This window comes from Mustela nigripes, chromosome 11, assembly GCF_022355385.1.
Source record: "Mustela nigripes isolate SB6536 chromosome 11, MUSNIG.SB6536, whole genome shotgun sequence".
NCBI classification, from domain to species: Eukaryota; Metazoa; Chordata; class Mammalia; order Carnivora; family Mustelidae; genus Mustela; species Mustela nigripes.
This window is the reverse complement of record NC_081567.1, coordinates 4,345,618-4,359,816: the sequence shown is the minus strand read 5'-3', so window position 1 is coordinate 4,359,816 and position 14,199 is coordinate 4,345,618. Positions and strand designations below refer to the sequence as shown.

Sequence of the window (14,199 nt, the reverse complement as noted above, 5' to 3'; positions counted from 1 at the left end):
GATAAACCGATCCTGCCCCCTCTGTATGCACCCCCAAGGCCATCTACACCTGATCCTATACAGTTCCAGGCACTCCACCACCATCAGTCTCCCCAGTGTCCTAGGCCCAGAGGATCCACTTTTCTAGGACCAGCAGTCAGGTGCACCCCAGGCCAGGCACAAGCACCCTCCAAATGCTGGTACGAGAGATGTGGGAACCCGAGAGGCACAGTAAAGACAGAACAGTCCAACCCGGCCTGTTCCATGATATATTATCAACCTTTCTCCACCAACGACCACCTCTCTGGTACTAGCAATTACCACACGAGAGAAGAAGAATAGAGACTCTCCCCTGGCCAGGCCCAACCGAGCAGCCTGCCGGAGCTGAGGCTCGCCTTCTCTTCAAGATGGGCTGAAGACAACTCACCTGGACTAGCTCCAAATCAGGCCCCTACATAAAAAAAGAAAAGATAGTGCTCTGGGTACTCCCCAGACTGCTGGGCCCTGGCAATGGCCAGTCGCATATCTGTCAAAGAAAGGACTCCATGGCAGGATGGCCACTGTGCCTCAGGGCACTAACAGCCACAGTCCTACTTATTAAGGAGGAAGGCAAGCATACCCTAGGGCAAGAATTTAACGTCAAGGTCCCTCATGAAGTTGCACCCTCATGAAGACACAGGGGCACCGCTTCCTTTACAAATCTCGGCTACCACAATACCAAGGGCTCCTCTGCAAAAAACCACGGGTCACCCTTGAAATAGTAAGGACATTAAACCCAACAACCTTTCACCCCATAGAAGAGGTGGAACCAGACCACGACGGCTCTAAGGTAACCGATGAAGCCTACACAAGCCATCCAGATCAGGGATCAACCATAAAGAATCCAGAGCTCACGCTGTTCAGCAGCAACAGCAGCAGTTACCTAGAAGAGGGTGCGGAAAGCGCGTTACGCAGTGACCATGACAACTGAAGATGTGGGGCTCGATCTCAGGACCCTAAGATCATGACCTGAGCCGAAGGCAGATGCTTAACCCACTGAGCCACCCAAGTGGCCCAAGTTTAAGTTATTTTTCATGTAGAAAAAAAAGAAGACAAAGTGAACCCTGAGCTTGTGTCTTAAAGCAAGAAACAAGTCAAAGATATTGAGGGAGAAAAAGGGGAAGAAGGAAGACAGAGCTACAGAGAACAAGATGGCAAAGGAGCAGATCTAAATTTTGTCTGGTCCCAGGAATTCAGCTGGATAGTTGTCAAACCATACTGAATACTTACAAACTTAACAGGAGATTGAAGAAAAGAATAGTAGCAATTCTATAAACAGAAAAGTGACCCACTTTCTAGAAGGTAGGATGTGCAGAGACGTGAATCTGAGGCAGTATACGGGAAGACAGACCGCAGTGGGGAGGGGCCGGCTCCCGGCAGAACAGTGGAGCACAAAATCGGAACTTTTAGGCATCTGCTCTGCTGAGGGACATCACTCCAGTGGCTAAGTTGGGGGTGGAACCGTGGCTGGGACAGTGTGGTCTCAGGACCTTCAGGGTCACAGAGAGACTGGGGGGTACTAAGTGTGGTGAACTCCCAGGTATCAGAGCAGGGAAACCATCTGAAAAGTCAGAGCTGAGGAGTGGGCTCTCAGCGAGCTAAGGGTTACCCTAAACCATGATCCACAGCACATTCTAGCCGCTACTCTTCAAGCAGGGACCCAACAAGTGGAAGATGCAGGGTGACCCTACCCCTTCCTCTGCCAGGAGGAGCAGTGCAGGGGCATGCTGCAGGAATCTGCTGGGATTGGAGACTCCAAATGGGGTCATGTGCCAGAGACAGAAATGCTCGGTCACTGGCTGGGTAAGCATGGAGTGCGGCCGGAAACCAGGAGGACAGTAGTAATGGACTGCCTTCCTCTGCAGGTGCAATAAGGATGGGGGTCCCCCCCAGGCTCAAGCTCTCCACTCCTCCAGGGAGGGAGACTGGGAGGCTGCCATTTTCATTCTTGTCCTCCAAAGCTGTTTGGAAAGCACTCAGGGAACAAAAGTTATGAAGAGCAACCCAAGCAGATGACTTAATTTGGCCCCTGGCAATGGCAGTGCAGTTCCATCTCAGGCAAAGACAGTTGAGAATCACTGCAATAGGCCTCTCCTGCAGAAGATCAGCAAGAACATCCAGCCAAAACCAAGTTCCCAATCAATGAGAACTGCAAAACTCCAGCGCTCGGGGAACACACCACACAGAATCCATGCCTTCTTTCCTCATGGTTCCTCAGTCCTTCAAAGTTAATTTTTAAAATTTTCTTTATTTCTCTGTTTCCTTTTTTTTTTTAAAGATTTTATTTATTTGACACAGAGAGAGATCACAAGTAGGCAGAGAGGTAGGCACAGAGGGAGAGAGAGAGGGAAACAGGCTCCCTGCTGAACAGAGAGCCCGATGCGGGACTTGATCCCAGGACCCTGAGATCATGACCTGAGCTGAAGGCAGCAGCTTAATCCACTAAGCCATCCAGGCACCCTCTCTGTTTCTATTTTTAAAATTTTTTCTTGTTTCTTATTTTAACCAGTATCTTATCAATTCCTTATTAAAAATCTTTCTCAATTTTCTTTTTTACAGTGATATTCTACCCCTTAACTGTACTTAGACTTTTGTTTTTTGATATATACATAAGGTTTTCTTTTTTTAGAGGCTTCCTGCTGAGCAGATAGCCTGACGTGGGGCTCGATACCAGGACCCTGAGACCATGACCTAAGCCGAAGGCAGAGGCTTAACCCACTGAGCCACCCGGGTGCCCGGATACAGTTTCTTCTAACAGACCAAAATATACAATAAATTTAATGAATGGCTTTATTCTAGTCTCCTGCCAGTTCACAATCCTGTCTTTTTTAAAATGTTTTTTCTTCTTAACCAACTTATCAATTCATTTTCAAAAATCTTTTTAAATTTTCATTTTTACAGTCATATTCCATCCCTTCATGATATTTATCCTTATTTTTGTATATATGTTAAGTTTTCCTTTCTTTAAAATTTTGGGAGGCAGTTTCTTCTAGCAGACCAAAATATACCCAAACTCTAGTGTTTGGCTGTATTCTATTCACCAGCCTGATCATATTGTTTTTATTTTTCTCCCCCTCTCCACCCTGACCCCAGTTTTGGATCATTTCTGATTTGTTTAGTGTATTTGTTACCCTTGTAGCATTTTGTTCTCTTGTTCATCTATACTTCCCTGGACAAAATGACAAAATGGAAAAACTCACCTCAAAACAAAACAAAACAAAAACAAAAACAAAAAACAAAAACAAACCAAGAGCCAATACTGACTGCCAATGAGTCAATCAACACGGACATTAGTAAGATGTTGGAACTAGAGTGCAGAATGACGATTACAAAGATACTAGCTGGGCTTGAAAAAAGCACAGAAGACACGAGAGAATCCCTTTCTGGAAAAATAAAATATAACCAAGTCAAAATCAAAAAGCTATTAATGAGATGCAATAAAAAATGGAGGCTTCAGCTGCTAGGATAAAAAAGGCAGAAGAGAGAATTAGTGATATAGAAGACCAAATGATGGAGAATAAGGAAGCTGAGAAAAAGAGAGATAAACTACTACTGGATCAGGAGGGGAGAATTCGAGAGATAAGTGATACCATAAAACAAAATAATATTAGAACAATTAGGATCCCAGAAGAAGAAAGAGAGGGACAGAAGGTATACTGGAGTCAATTATAGCAGAGAACTTCCCTAACTGGCAGAAGGAAACAGGCATCAAAATCCAGGAGGCACAGAGAATCCCTCTCAAAATCAATAAAAATAGGTCAACACCCTGTCATCTAATACTAAAACTTAAAAGTCTCAGAGACAAGAAAATATCCTTAAGGCAGCTCGGGACAATAGGTCTGTAACATACAATACTACAGCAGAAATATTACATTGGCAGCAGACCTAGCCACAGAGACCTGGCAGGCCAGAAAGGACTGGCATGACAGCACTAAACGAAAAAAATGTGCAGCCAAGAATATTACATCCAGATAGGCTGTCATTGAAAATAGAAGAGATAAAAAGTTTCCAGGACAACCAAAACTAAAAGAATTTGCAAACACTAAACCAGCCCTACAGGAAATATTGAAAAGAGTCCTCTAAGCAAAGAGAGAACCTAAAATTAATAGACCAGAAAGGAATAGAGAAAATATACAGTAACAGTCACCTTACGGGCAATACAATGGTACTAAATCCCTATCTTTCAATAGTTGCCTTGAATGTAAATGGGCTAAATGTCCCAACCAAAAGACATAGGTTATCAGAATGGATAAAAAAAAAAAATGATACCTACTGATATGCTGTCTGCAAGAGACTCATTTTAGACCCAAAGACACCTCCAGATTCAGAGTGAGGGGGAGGAAAACAATATACCATGCTAATGGACATCAAAAGAAAGCTAGGGTGGCAATCCTTATATCAGACAAATTTGATTTTAAACTAAAGACTATAATAAGAGAGGAGGAAGGACATTATATCATACTTAAATTAAGGGCCTGTCCAACAAGAAGATCTAACAATTTAAAATATCTATGCCCCTAACATATATAAGCCAATTAATTAATAACAAAATCAAAGAAACACACTGACAATAATAAAACAAGAGTAAGGGACTTTAACACCCCCCTCACTGAAACGGACATATTATCTAAGGAAAGATCAACAAGGAAATAAAGGCTTTAAATGACACACTGGACCCAAGGGACATCACACATATATGCAGAACATTCCATCCCAAAGCAACAGAATACACATTCTTCTCTAGTGCACATGGAACATTCTCCAGAATGGATCACATCCTGGGTCACAAATCAGGTCTCAACTGGTACCAAAAGCTTGGGATCATTCCCTGCATATTTTCAGACCACAATGCTTTGAAACTAGAACTCAACCACAAGAGGAAAGTTTGAAAGAACTCAAATATATGGAGGCTAAAAAGAGCATCACAATAAAGAATGAATGGGTCAACCAGGAAATCAAAGAATTTAAAAAATTCAAGGAAACAAATGAAAATGAAAACACAACTGCTCAAAATCTTTGGAATGCAGAAAAGGTGGTCCTGAGAGGAAAGTACATAGTAATACAAGTCTTTCTCAAGAAACACGAAAAGGTCTCAAGTACACAACCTAAGTTACTACACTTATTAAAGGAGCTGAAAAAAGAACAGCAAAGAAAGCCTAAACCCAGCAGAAGGGAAATTATAGTATAGACAAGAGCAGAAATCAATGAAATAGAAACCAAAAGAATAGTAGAACAGATCAACAAAACGAGAAGCTGGTTCTTTCAAAGAATTAGTAAGATTGATAAACCCCTGGCCAGACTTATCAAAAAGAAAAGAGAAAGCACCCAAATTATTAAAATCATGAGTGAAACAGGAGAGATCACAACCAACACTGAAAAAAATACAAACAATTATAAGGAAATAATATGAGCAACTATATACCAGCAAATGAAACAATCTGAAAGAAATGGATGCTTTCCAAGAGATGGAGAAACTACCAAAACTGAACTAGGAAAAAGTAGAAAATCTGAACAGACCCATGACTGCAAGAAAATTAAAGCATTCATCAAAAATCTCCCAACAAATGAGAGCCCAGGGCCAGATGGCTTCCCAGAGGAAGTTTACCAAGCATTTAAAGAAGAAATAACACCTATTCTCCTGAAACTGTTCTGAAAAACAGAAATGGAAGGAAAACTTCCAAACCAATTTTATGAGGCCAGCATTACCTTGATCCCAAAACAAAACAAAGACCCCATCAAAAAAGAGAATTACAGACCAACATCCCTGATAAACATGGATGCAAAAATTCTCACCAAAATACTAGCCAATAGGATCCAACAGTACATTAAAAGGATTATTCACCACAACCAAGTGGGATTTATTCCTGGGCTGCAAGGTTGGTTCAACATCTGCAAATCAATCAGTGTGATACAATACTTTAATAAAAGAAAGAACAAGAACTACATGAAACTCTCAACAGATCCAGAAAAAGCATTTGTCAAAGTACAGCATCCTTTCTTGACCAAAACTCTTCAAAGTGTAGGGATAGAGGGTACATACCTCAGTATCATCAAAGCCATCTATGAAAAACCCACAGCAAATATCATTCTCAATGGCTTTTCCCCTAAGGTCAGGAACACGGCAGAGCTGTCCACTATCACCGCTGCTATTCAACATAGTACTAGAAGTTCTAGCCTCAGCAATCAGACAATAAAAAGAAATTAAAGCCATCCGAATTGGCAAAGAAGTCAAACTCTCACTCTCTGCAGATCATGTGATACTACTTTATGTGGAAAACCCAAAAGACTCCACCCCAAACTCCGAGAACTCATACAAGAATTCAGCAAAGTGTCAGGCTATAAAATCGATGCACAGAAATCAGCTACAATTCTATACACCAACACCAAGACAGAAGAAAGAGAAATGAAGGAGTCGATCCCATTCATAATTGCACCCAAAACCATAAGATCCCTAGGAAGAAACCTAACCAAAGAGGCAAAGAATCGGTACTCAGAAAACTATAGAATACACATGAAAGAAACTGAGGAAGACATAAAGAAATGGAAAAACGTTCCATGCTCATGGATTGGAATAAAAAATATTGTGAAAATGCTTATGCTACGTAAAGCAATCCACACATTTAACGCAATCCCCATCAAAATACCATCCATTTTCTTCAAAGAAATGGAACAAATAATCCTAAAATTCGTATGGAAGAAGGAAAGGCCCTGAATAGCCAGAGGAATGTTGAAAAAGAAAACCAAAGCTGGTAGCATCACAATTCTGGGCTTTAAGCTCTATTACAAAGTTGTAATCATCAAGACAGTATGGTCCTTGCATAAAAACAGATACATAGATCAATGGAACAAAATAGAGAGCCCAGAAATGGACCCTCAACTCTATGGTCAATTAATCTTTGACAAAGCAGGAAAGAATGTTCAATGGAAAAAAGATAGTCTCTTCAACAAATGGTGTTGGGAAAATTGGACAGCCATATGTGGAAGAATGAAACTGGACCATTTCCTTACACCACACATAAAAATAGACTCAAAATGGATGAAAGATCTCAATGTGAGACAGGAATCCATCAGAATCCTTGAGGAAAACACAGGCAGCAACCTCTTCGATCTCAACTGCAGCAACTTCTTCCTAGAAACATTGCCAAAGGCAAGGAAAGCATAGGCAAAAATGAACTATTGGGACTTCATTAAAATCAAAAGCTTTTGCACAGCAAAGGAAACAGTCAACAGAACCAAAAGACAACTGACAAAATGGTAGAAAATATTCACAAATGACATATCAGATAAAGGGCTAGTATCCAAAAATCCCTAAAGAACTTATCCAAATCAACACCCAAACAACAAATAATCCAATCAAGATGGGCAGAAGACATGAACAGACATTCCAGCAAAGAAAACATCCAAATGGCCAACAGACACATGAAAAAGTGCTCAACATCACTCGCCATCAGGGAAACACAAATCAAAACCACAATGAGATACCACCTCACACCAGTCAGAATGGCTAAAATGAACACGTCAGGAAACGACAGGTGTTGGCAAGGACACGGAGAAAGGGGAACCCTCTTACATTGTTGGTGGGAATGCAAGCTGGTGCAGTCACTTTAGAAAACAGTATGGAGGTTTCTCAGAAAGTTGAAAATAAAGCTACTCTACGATCCAGCAATCGCACTACTGTGTATTTACCCCAAAGATACAAATGTAGTGATCCGAAGGGGCATGTGCACCTGATGTTTATAGCAGCAATGTCCACAATAGCCAATCTGTGGAAAGAACCTAGAAGCCCATCAACAGATGAATGGATAAAGCAAATGTGGTATAGATCTACAATGGAGTATTATGCAGCCATCAAAAAGAGAAATCTCGCCATCTGCAATGATAGGGATGGAACTAGAGGGTATTATGCTGAGCAAAATACATCAATTAGAGAAAGACAATTATCACATGATCTCATTGATACAAGGAATTTGAGAAACAAGACATAAGATCATAGGGAAACGGAGGGAAAGATGAAACAAGACGAAACTAGAGAGGGAGATAAGCCGTAAGAGACTCTTAATCTCAGGAAACAAACTCACAGTTGCTGGAGTGGAGGGAGGTGGGAGGGATGGGGTGGCTGGGGATGGACACTGGGGAGGGTATGTGTTCTGGTGAGCGCTGTGAATTGTCTAAGACTGATGAATCACAGACCTGTACCCCTGAAACAATACACTGTATATTAACTTTTTTAAAAGATTTTATTTATTTATTTGACAGACAGAGATCACAAGTAGGCAGAGAGGCAGGCAGAGAGAGAGAGGAGATGCAGGCTCCCTGCGGAGTAGAGAGCCCGATGTGGGGCTTGATCCCAGGACCCTGGGAACATGACCTGAGCTGAAGACAGAGGCTTTAACCCACTGAGCCACCCAGGCACCCCACTGTATATTAAATTTAAAAAAATTTTTTAAAAAGGAACCATCAGTCACTGGGTTACTGGGTAAGAATACAACTTTCACAGAGACTCTGGATGTGTGGGTACATATACACACATACCATGTGTATTCTATATACACATCCACTCATATCTCCTATGAGAGATTATATAATCCCTTTTGCACTGGCCAAAAAAATCTGTCAGGAAAGTCAATGTGAATAAAAAATGTGATTAAGATAAAAGCCACACACAAAACAAAAGCTTCCAAACATGTGAATATACACTTAAACTCACTTGTGGTTCAGAACAAACCCAAGTCCTTTCCGCCCATGGCCACCGCCAAGTAAGCATCGTTGAAGTGGCCCCTCCCACTGTGGTCATGTCTAAGTCACAGTCTCTCAAAGAGCCTGAACGGCTGCAGAAGATCTTCATCGGAGGTCTGAGCCTTGAAACAACCGATGAGAGTCTGAAGAGCCATTCTGAGCACTGGGGACTGTGTGGTGATGACAGACCCCAACACTAAGCACTCGAGAGGCTCTGGGTTTGTCGCATACTCCCCTGTGGAGAAGGTGGAGGCAGCCATGAACGCAAGGCCGCCCAAGCTGGACGGGAGAGTTGTGGAACCGAAGAGGGCTGGCTTAAGAGAAGATTCTCCAAGACCTGGTGCCCACTTAACTGGGAAAATGATTTTTGTCGGTGGCGTTAAAGATGACACTGAAGATCATCACCTAAGACATTATTTTGAACAGTATGGGAAAAGTGAAGTGATGGAGATCATGACTGACCGAGCCAGTGGCAAAAAAGAGGGGTTTTGCTTTTGTAACAGTTGATGACCAGGACTCTGTAGACAAGACTGGGACGCCTGGGTGGCTCAGTTGGTTAAGCAGCTGCCTTCGGCTCAGATCATGATCCCAGCGTCCTGGGATCGAGTCCCACATCGGGCTCCTTGCTCCACGGGGAGCCTGCTTCTCCCTCTGACTCTGCCTTCCACTCTGTCTGCCTGTGCTTGCTTTCGCTCGCTCTCTCTCTGACAAATAAATAAATAAAAAATCTTTAAAAAAAAAAAAAAAAAAAAAAAAAAAAAGACTGTCATTCAAAAATACCACACTGTGAACAGCCACAACTGGGGAGTAAGGAAAGGCCTATGTAAGCAAGAGATGGCTACTGCTTCATCCAGCCAAAGAGGTCCAAGTGGTTCTGGAAACTCTGCTGCTGGATATGGAAGTGGTTTTGTTGGGAATGACAGCTTCAGTTGTGGAGGGAACTTCAGTGATCGAGGTGGCTCTGGTGGCAGTCGAGGTGGTGGTAAACAGGGTGGCAGTGCGGATGGCTAGAACGGATTTGGTAATGATGGAAGCGACCTTGGAGGTGGTGGAAGCTATAATGATTGCGGCAATTACAACAATCAATCCTCAAATTCTGGACCCATGAAAGGAAGAAATTTGGGAGGCAGAAGCTCTGGCACCAAGATGGACGCCAATACTTTGCCAAATCATGAAAACAAGGTGGCTATGGTGGTTCCAGTAGCAGCAGTAGCTACAGCAGTGGCAGATTTTTGTTTGTTTTTCTTTTAAGATTTTATTTACTTATCTGAGAGAGATCACAAGTAGGCAGAAAGAGAGGGGGAAGCAGGCTCCCTGCTGACCAGAGAGCCTGATGTGGGGCTCGATCCCAGGACCCTGAGATCATGACCTGAGCCGAAGGCAGAGGTTTAACACACTAAGCCACCCAGGTGCCCCAGCAGAAGGTTTTAATTACTGCCAGTAAACGAAGCTTAGCAGAAGAGGAGAGCCAGAGAAACAAGGAAGCTACAGGTTACAACTGATTCCTGAACTCAGCCAAGCACAGTGGTGGCAGGGCCGAGCTGCTACAAAGAAGACATGTTAGAGGATACTCACGTATACGGGGCAAACAACTCCAGGACTGTATTTGTGACTAACTGTATAACGGGTTACTTTAGTTTCTGTTCTTTGGAAAGTGTAAAGCATTCCAATAAAGGATTTTAATATAATTCTTTTTTTTGCATCCATGCTGCTAAATATAATAGTTTGATCATGACCCTGAATAAATGTATTTTTTCTTAAATGTGCTGTGTAAAGTCAGTCTACACTGAAGCTGTCCTGGTACACTATCCCAACAGTGTGAAGTTCAAATTCCTTCAGGGTGATGCCAGGTTCCATTCGAAATTTATTTGCAACCTGCTTGGGCCCAGAAGCCACTGTCTCCCCAAACCTTGGTGCAGTTGAACTGACAATGTGTTGTGACCTGGAGTTCACATTAAAAGGGTCACCCAAACAAAGTCCTGGAGTTTGTTTGGTTATTAATATGATTGTTGACACATCCTAGGCAATATATCTAAAATGAATAATGGTATCAGATAAAATCATAGATGGATTAAACCTTGTATAACACCCATTTTCATGTGTAATCAATAAATGACTTAATATTCTCTTGAGTGGGGGGGGGGGTGTTGAAAAGAACAAACCCAACCCCACCAACCCAGTATGGGCCTCAATCAGCTAGAACACCCCAGGCCGCGTTCCTTCTCTGCCTGTTGTCTCACTAACAAGCCGGGGCCCCTTGACTGCCCCGCCCACCCCAGCCTTGCATTTCCTGCCACTCAGGGAGCCTCTGAAGTGCTTTTTCCACATGGGGACAAAATTATGTGATTCACAGTTTTGGAGAAATGCTCAGCGTGGAAAATATACTTGAGCCCGTGGAGGAAAGGAACACAGAAAATAAGTTTCTATAATGGTCCACAGATGAAAAGAATGAGCTATTTTAACGGCAGCATGGAGGAGCCGAAGGGGAAGGGACAGAAGCCACTTAGAACACAACAACAGGAACATGCAAATGTAACACAGGATGCAGACAGAGAGGAGAATGAACCCCATTGTTCGGGACAGAGTGACAGGCTAGACAATGGAATAGAGAGAGGACAGGGAAGGACAGCGGAAAGCATAGGTGGGGGGGCTGCAAATAATTCCTTTTGAATCTACTGGGTCTATTAAGGCGACTTGAGACACCCTCCCCGGAAGCCCCGGCATCTGGTCCACGTGGGAGAACAGACAGAGCAGGTGGCTCAGAGGATGTGAAGGTGCAAAAGTCAGCGGGGACATGACAACACAAGAAGAGGGCAGAGGAAGCAGTCACAAAGAGGAGAAACTCGTCAGAGATGCCAACAGACCGCCTCTGCAGATAGGAAAGGTGGCAAGTGGTCCAACACAAGGACTGACTCCCAGCTTAACCTTTACCGGGTCAGGTTCCAGAGGGACAGGGGCAGACCCAGAAGTGCTGTTTGGGATACAACGTGAGTGGGAAATCAGCAATCTGTCCCAGAGGTGCCACCGCCCAGTCTGAGATGCAAACCAGACAGATGATCAGAGAGAACTAGTTGGCAAGACTCACTGGAGGGTGGAAAGGCCATACCTCCAGAGCTCCCTCATCCTCCCCTTGACTTGAGCAATAAAAACGATGCATTTATAGGGCAATGTTTTAGTTACCAGAGAAATTACATGCACTGGGTGCTCCCTGGACAGTATGCCTTGCCTCCAGGAGACACAAGTGAGATACCAATGTCCACGGTTTGGGGAGGGCCACTCAGGAAGCCTGTTCAGCATTACAACAACCCGGCCAAAGAAATCACAAGACACGCGAGAAAACAAAACTGTTTTTTGGCAGGTCAGTGTAAGTCAAGTACCGAACGGTATTTGTCACTTTTTGCAACGAATGTCAACTGAACTCTGGCTTCAAGGGCTCTGAAGGATTGCGCTGTCCACACAGATGAACGTGACAGACGTGCTTGGCGCCCCGCTACTACTCCACGCTTTGTCCGCCCACACCTTTTTTGTTTTTATGTCCCCATTCCCACTTTAAAGTCTGAACTACTCACCTCCTAAGGCCTACTGTAAGTGCAAGTGGGGAATAAACACAGACACAGAAATACTCACCAAAGATTTACTCATTTTCTGCTGATCTTGGAAAAACAGGAAGGACAGTGAAAGTGGAGGCAGACCTGGGGAAAGAAAGGACAATCAACGAAACTAAGTGAGATCTGGACTGCCGAGGAAGGGGGGGAGAGTACTCTCCTGGCAAGTTCCATGAAAGAAACTGCGACACTGTCCCTTTAAATCTTCAGAAATGACCAAAAGAATGAGGGCACACCGACCTGTCTGTAACTCCCACCTGACTGGTATGTTGTTTCTTAACTAACCAACCTGAATCCTATTGAAATCATCCTCCATCATTAAAAGTAACATAAAACAAAATCTGTTACACTCATCTTCTCACTACCCCTTTTAACTACTTAAGAACAGAACGGGGATGCTCTGAGGAAAGAGATGCGCTCAGGCATGGCTGTCTTCAAATCCTTTGTACAAACTGCAAAAGGGTCTTTTCTTTTTCTTTTTTTTATTTTTATTTATTTATTTATTTATTTTTAAAAGATTTTATTTATTTGACAGAGAGAAATCACAAGTAGGCAGAGAGGCAGGCAGAGAGAGAGAGAGGAGGAAGCAGGCTCCCTGCTGAGCAGAGAGCTCGATGCGGGACTCGATCCCAGGACCCTGAGTTCCTGACCTGAGCCGAAGGCAGCGGCTTAACCACTGAGCCACCCAGGCGCCCGCAAAAGGGTCTTTTATTAAGAAACTCATTTTGACTTAAATGTAACAGGACAGAACCCAGGTCCAGGAGGCGAGTCCTGCGAGCAAGCCCACCCCCAGACCCTGTCAACGTGGGCAAGCCCCTTCCCTTCTCAGGCCCAGTCTTCTCCTGTCAACTCCTTCTCGCACACTGGTCCTGCCCTACACTGGGGGATGCCCCAGGGCACAACCCAGCGGGGTCAGAACACGCTCCTGCGCGCTTACAGACCCGTCTACAACTGGACAGAGAACCGGGGGAGCAAGGGTGTCGGGGTGGAGGGGAGAGGGGAACTCCCTGCGCCCCCAGGAGCGTGAGTCCCACGAGTCCCGAGTCCCGGAGGAGCGCCCATCCCTCCAGGTCCAGCCGCCCGCAAGACCCACAAACGCACGACCTACCCCGTCGGGACACGCCGAGCTGCCCCGAGGCTCCGGAGGACTCCGGGACGGGGGTGGCTGCTCCTCCGCCCGCCGGGGCTGCCGTTCCCGGTGAGCCGGCTCTGGGCCTACAGGACAAACTCACTTCGGGCCGACGACCCTCCCGGGCCCCGATTCGGAAGCAGACGGGCCGGGCCGGGGCCTCGCCGCCCTGCGCCCTTGCCGCCGCCACCGTCCGGCCCCTCCGGCCCAGCCCGCGGGCTCCGGGGCTCGCGCTCGGGGGTCCCCGCTCGAGCCTCCGCGAGGACCCGCGCCCGCACAGCCCCACGCTCGCTGGGTGCCGGCCCGGCTGGAAGGGGGGCAGCCCCTCAGACACTGGGACGCTCGCCTGCCGGAGGCCGAAGCCTGGGAACCACAGCGAGCGGTGACCTGAACTCGGGCAGGAAGCGAGAGCAGCGCAGCGGCACTACGCGTGCGCGAACACGCACACAGGACGAGCTGCACATGCGCAGGAAGGCGGCGGCGGTGCGCCTGTTGGAGCCCACTCGGGAGCGGGTCAAATACTGGACCTCTGTTTCCCGTGAGTTCAAGCGCCCACAAGTTAGGGGACGTCTCGAAAAAGCCACACTTAAAAAGAACAAAGGCAAGGGGAGGGGAGGGAAAGGTAGGGAAGGGAAAAGGAAGGGCGAGGGAAGCAAAAGGGAAAGGAAGGAAAGGAGAAATAAAGGGAAAAACTGAAAAGAAAAAGACAAT

At 45.1% G+C, this 14,199-nt stretch overlaps 1 protein-coding gene across 2 annotated transcripts in view; it reads right to left on the bottom strand.

Annotated features, from left to right (window-relative positions):
* The window catches only part of ZNF12 (zinc finger protein 12), a 34,605-nt gene extending 20,612 nt beyond the window's left edge, over positions 1-13,993 (bottom strand). Inside the window, exons 1-2 of one of the 2 annotated variants that reach the window (XM_059414363.1) lie at positions 13,468-13,993; positions 12,382-12,446 (exon numbers count right to left, since the gene is read on the bottom strand). Coding sequence is in view for 1 of the 2 variants with exons in the window: in XM_059414362.1 (XP_059270345.1) it covers positions 12,382-12,396 (15 nt within the window). In the remaining variant the exon portion in view is untranslated. The remainder of the gene's footprint in view (positions 1-12,381; positions 12,447-13,467) is intronic. The other variant, XM_059414362.1, reaches the window with a different exon arrangement.
* Between the last annotated feature and the right edge of the window lie 206 nt (positions 13,994-14,199).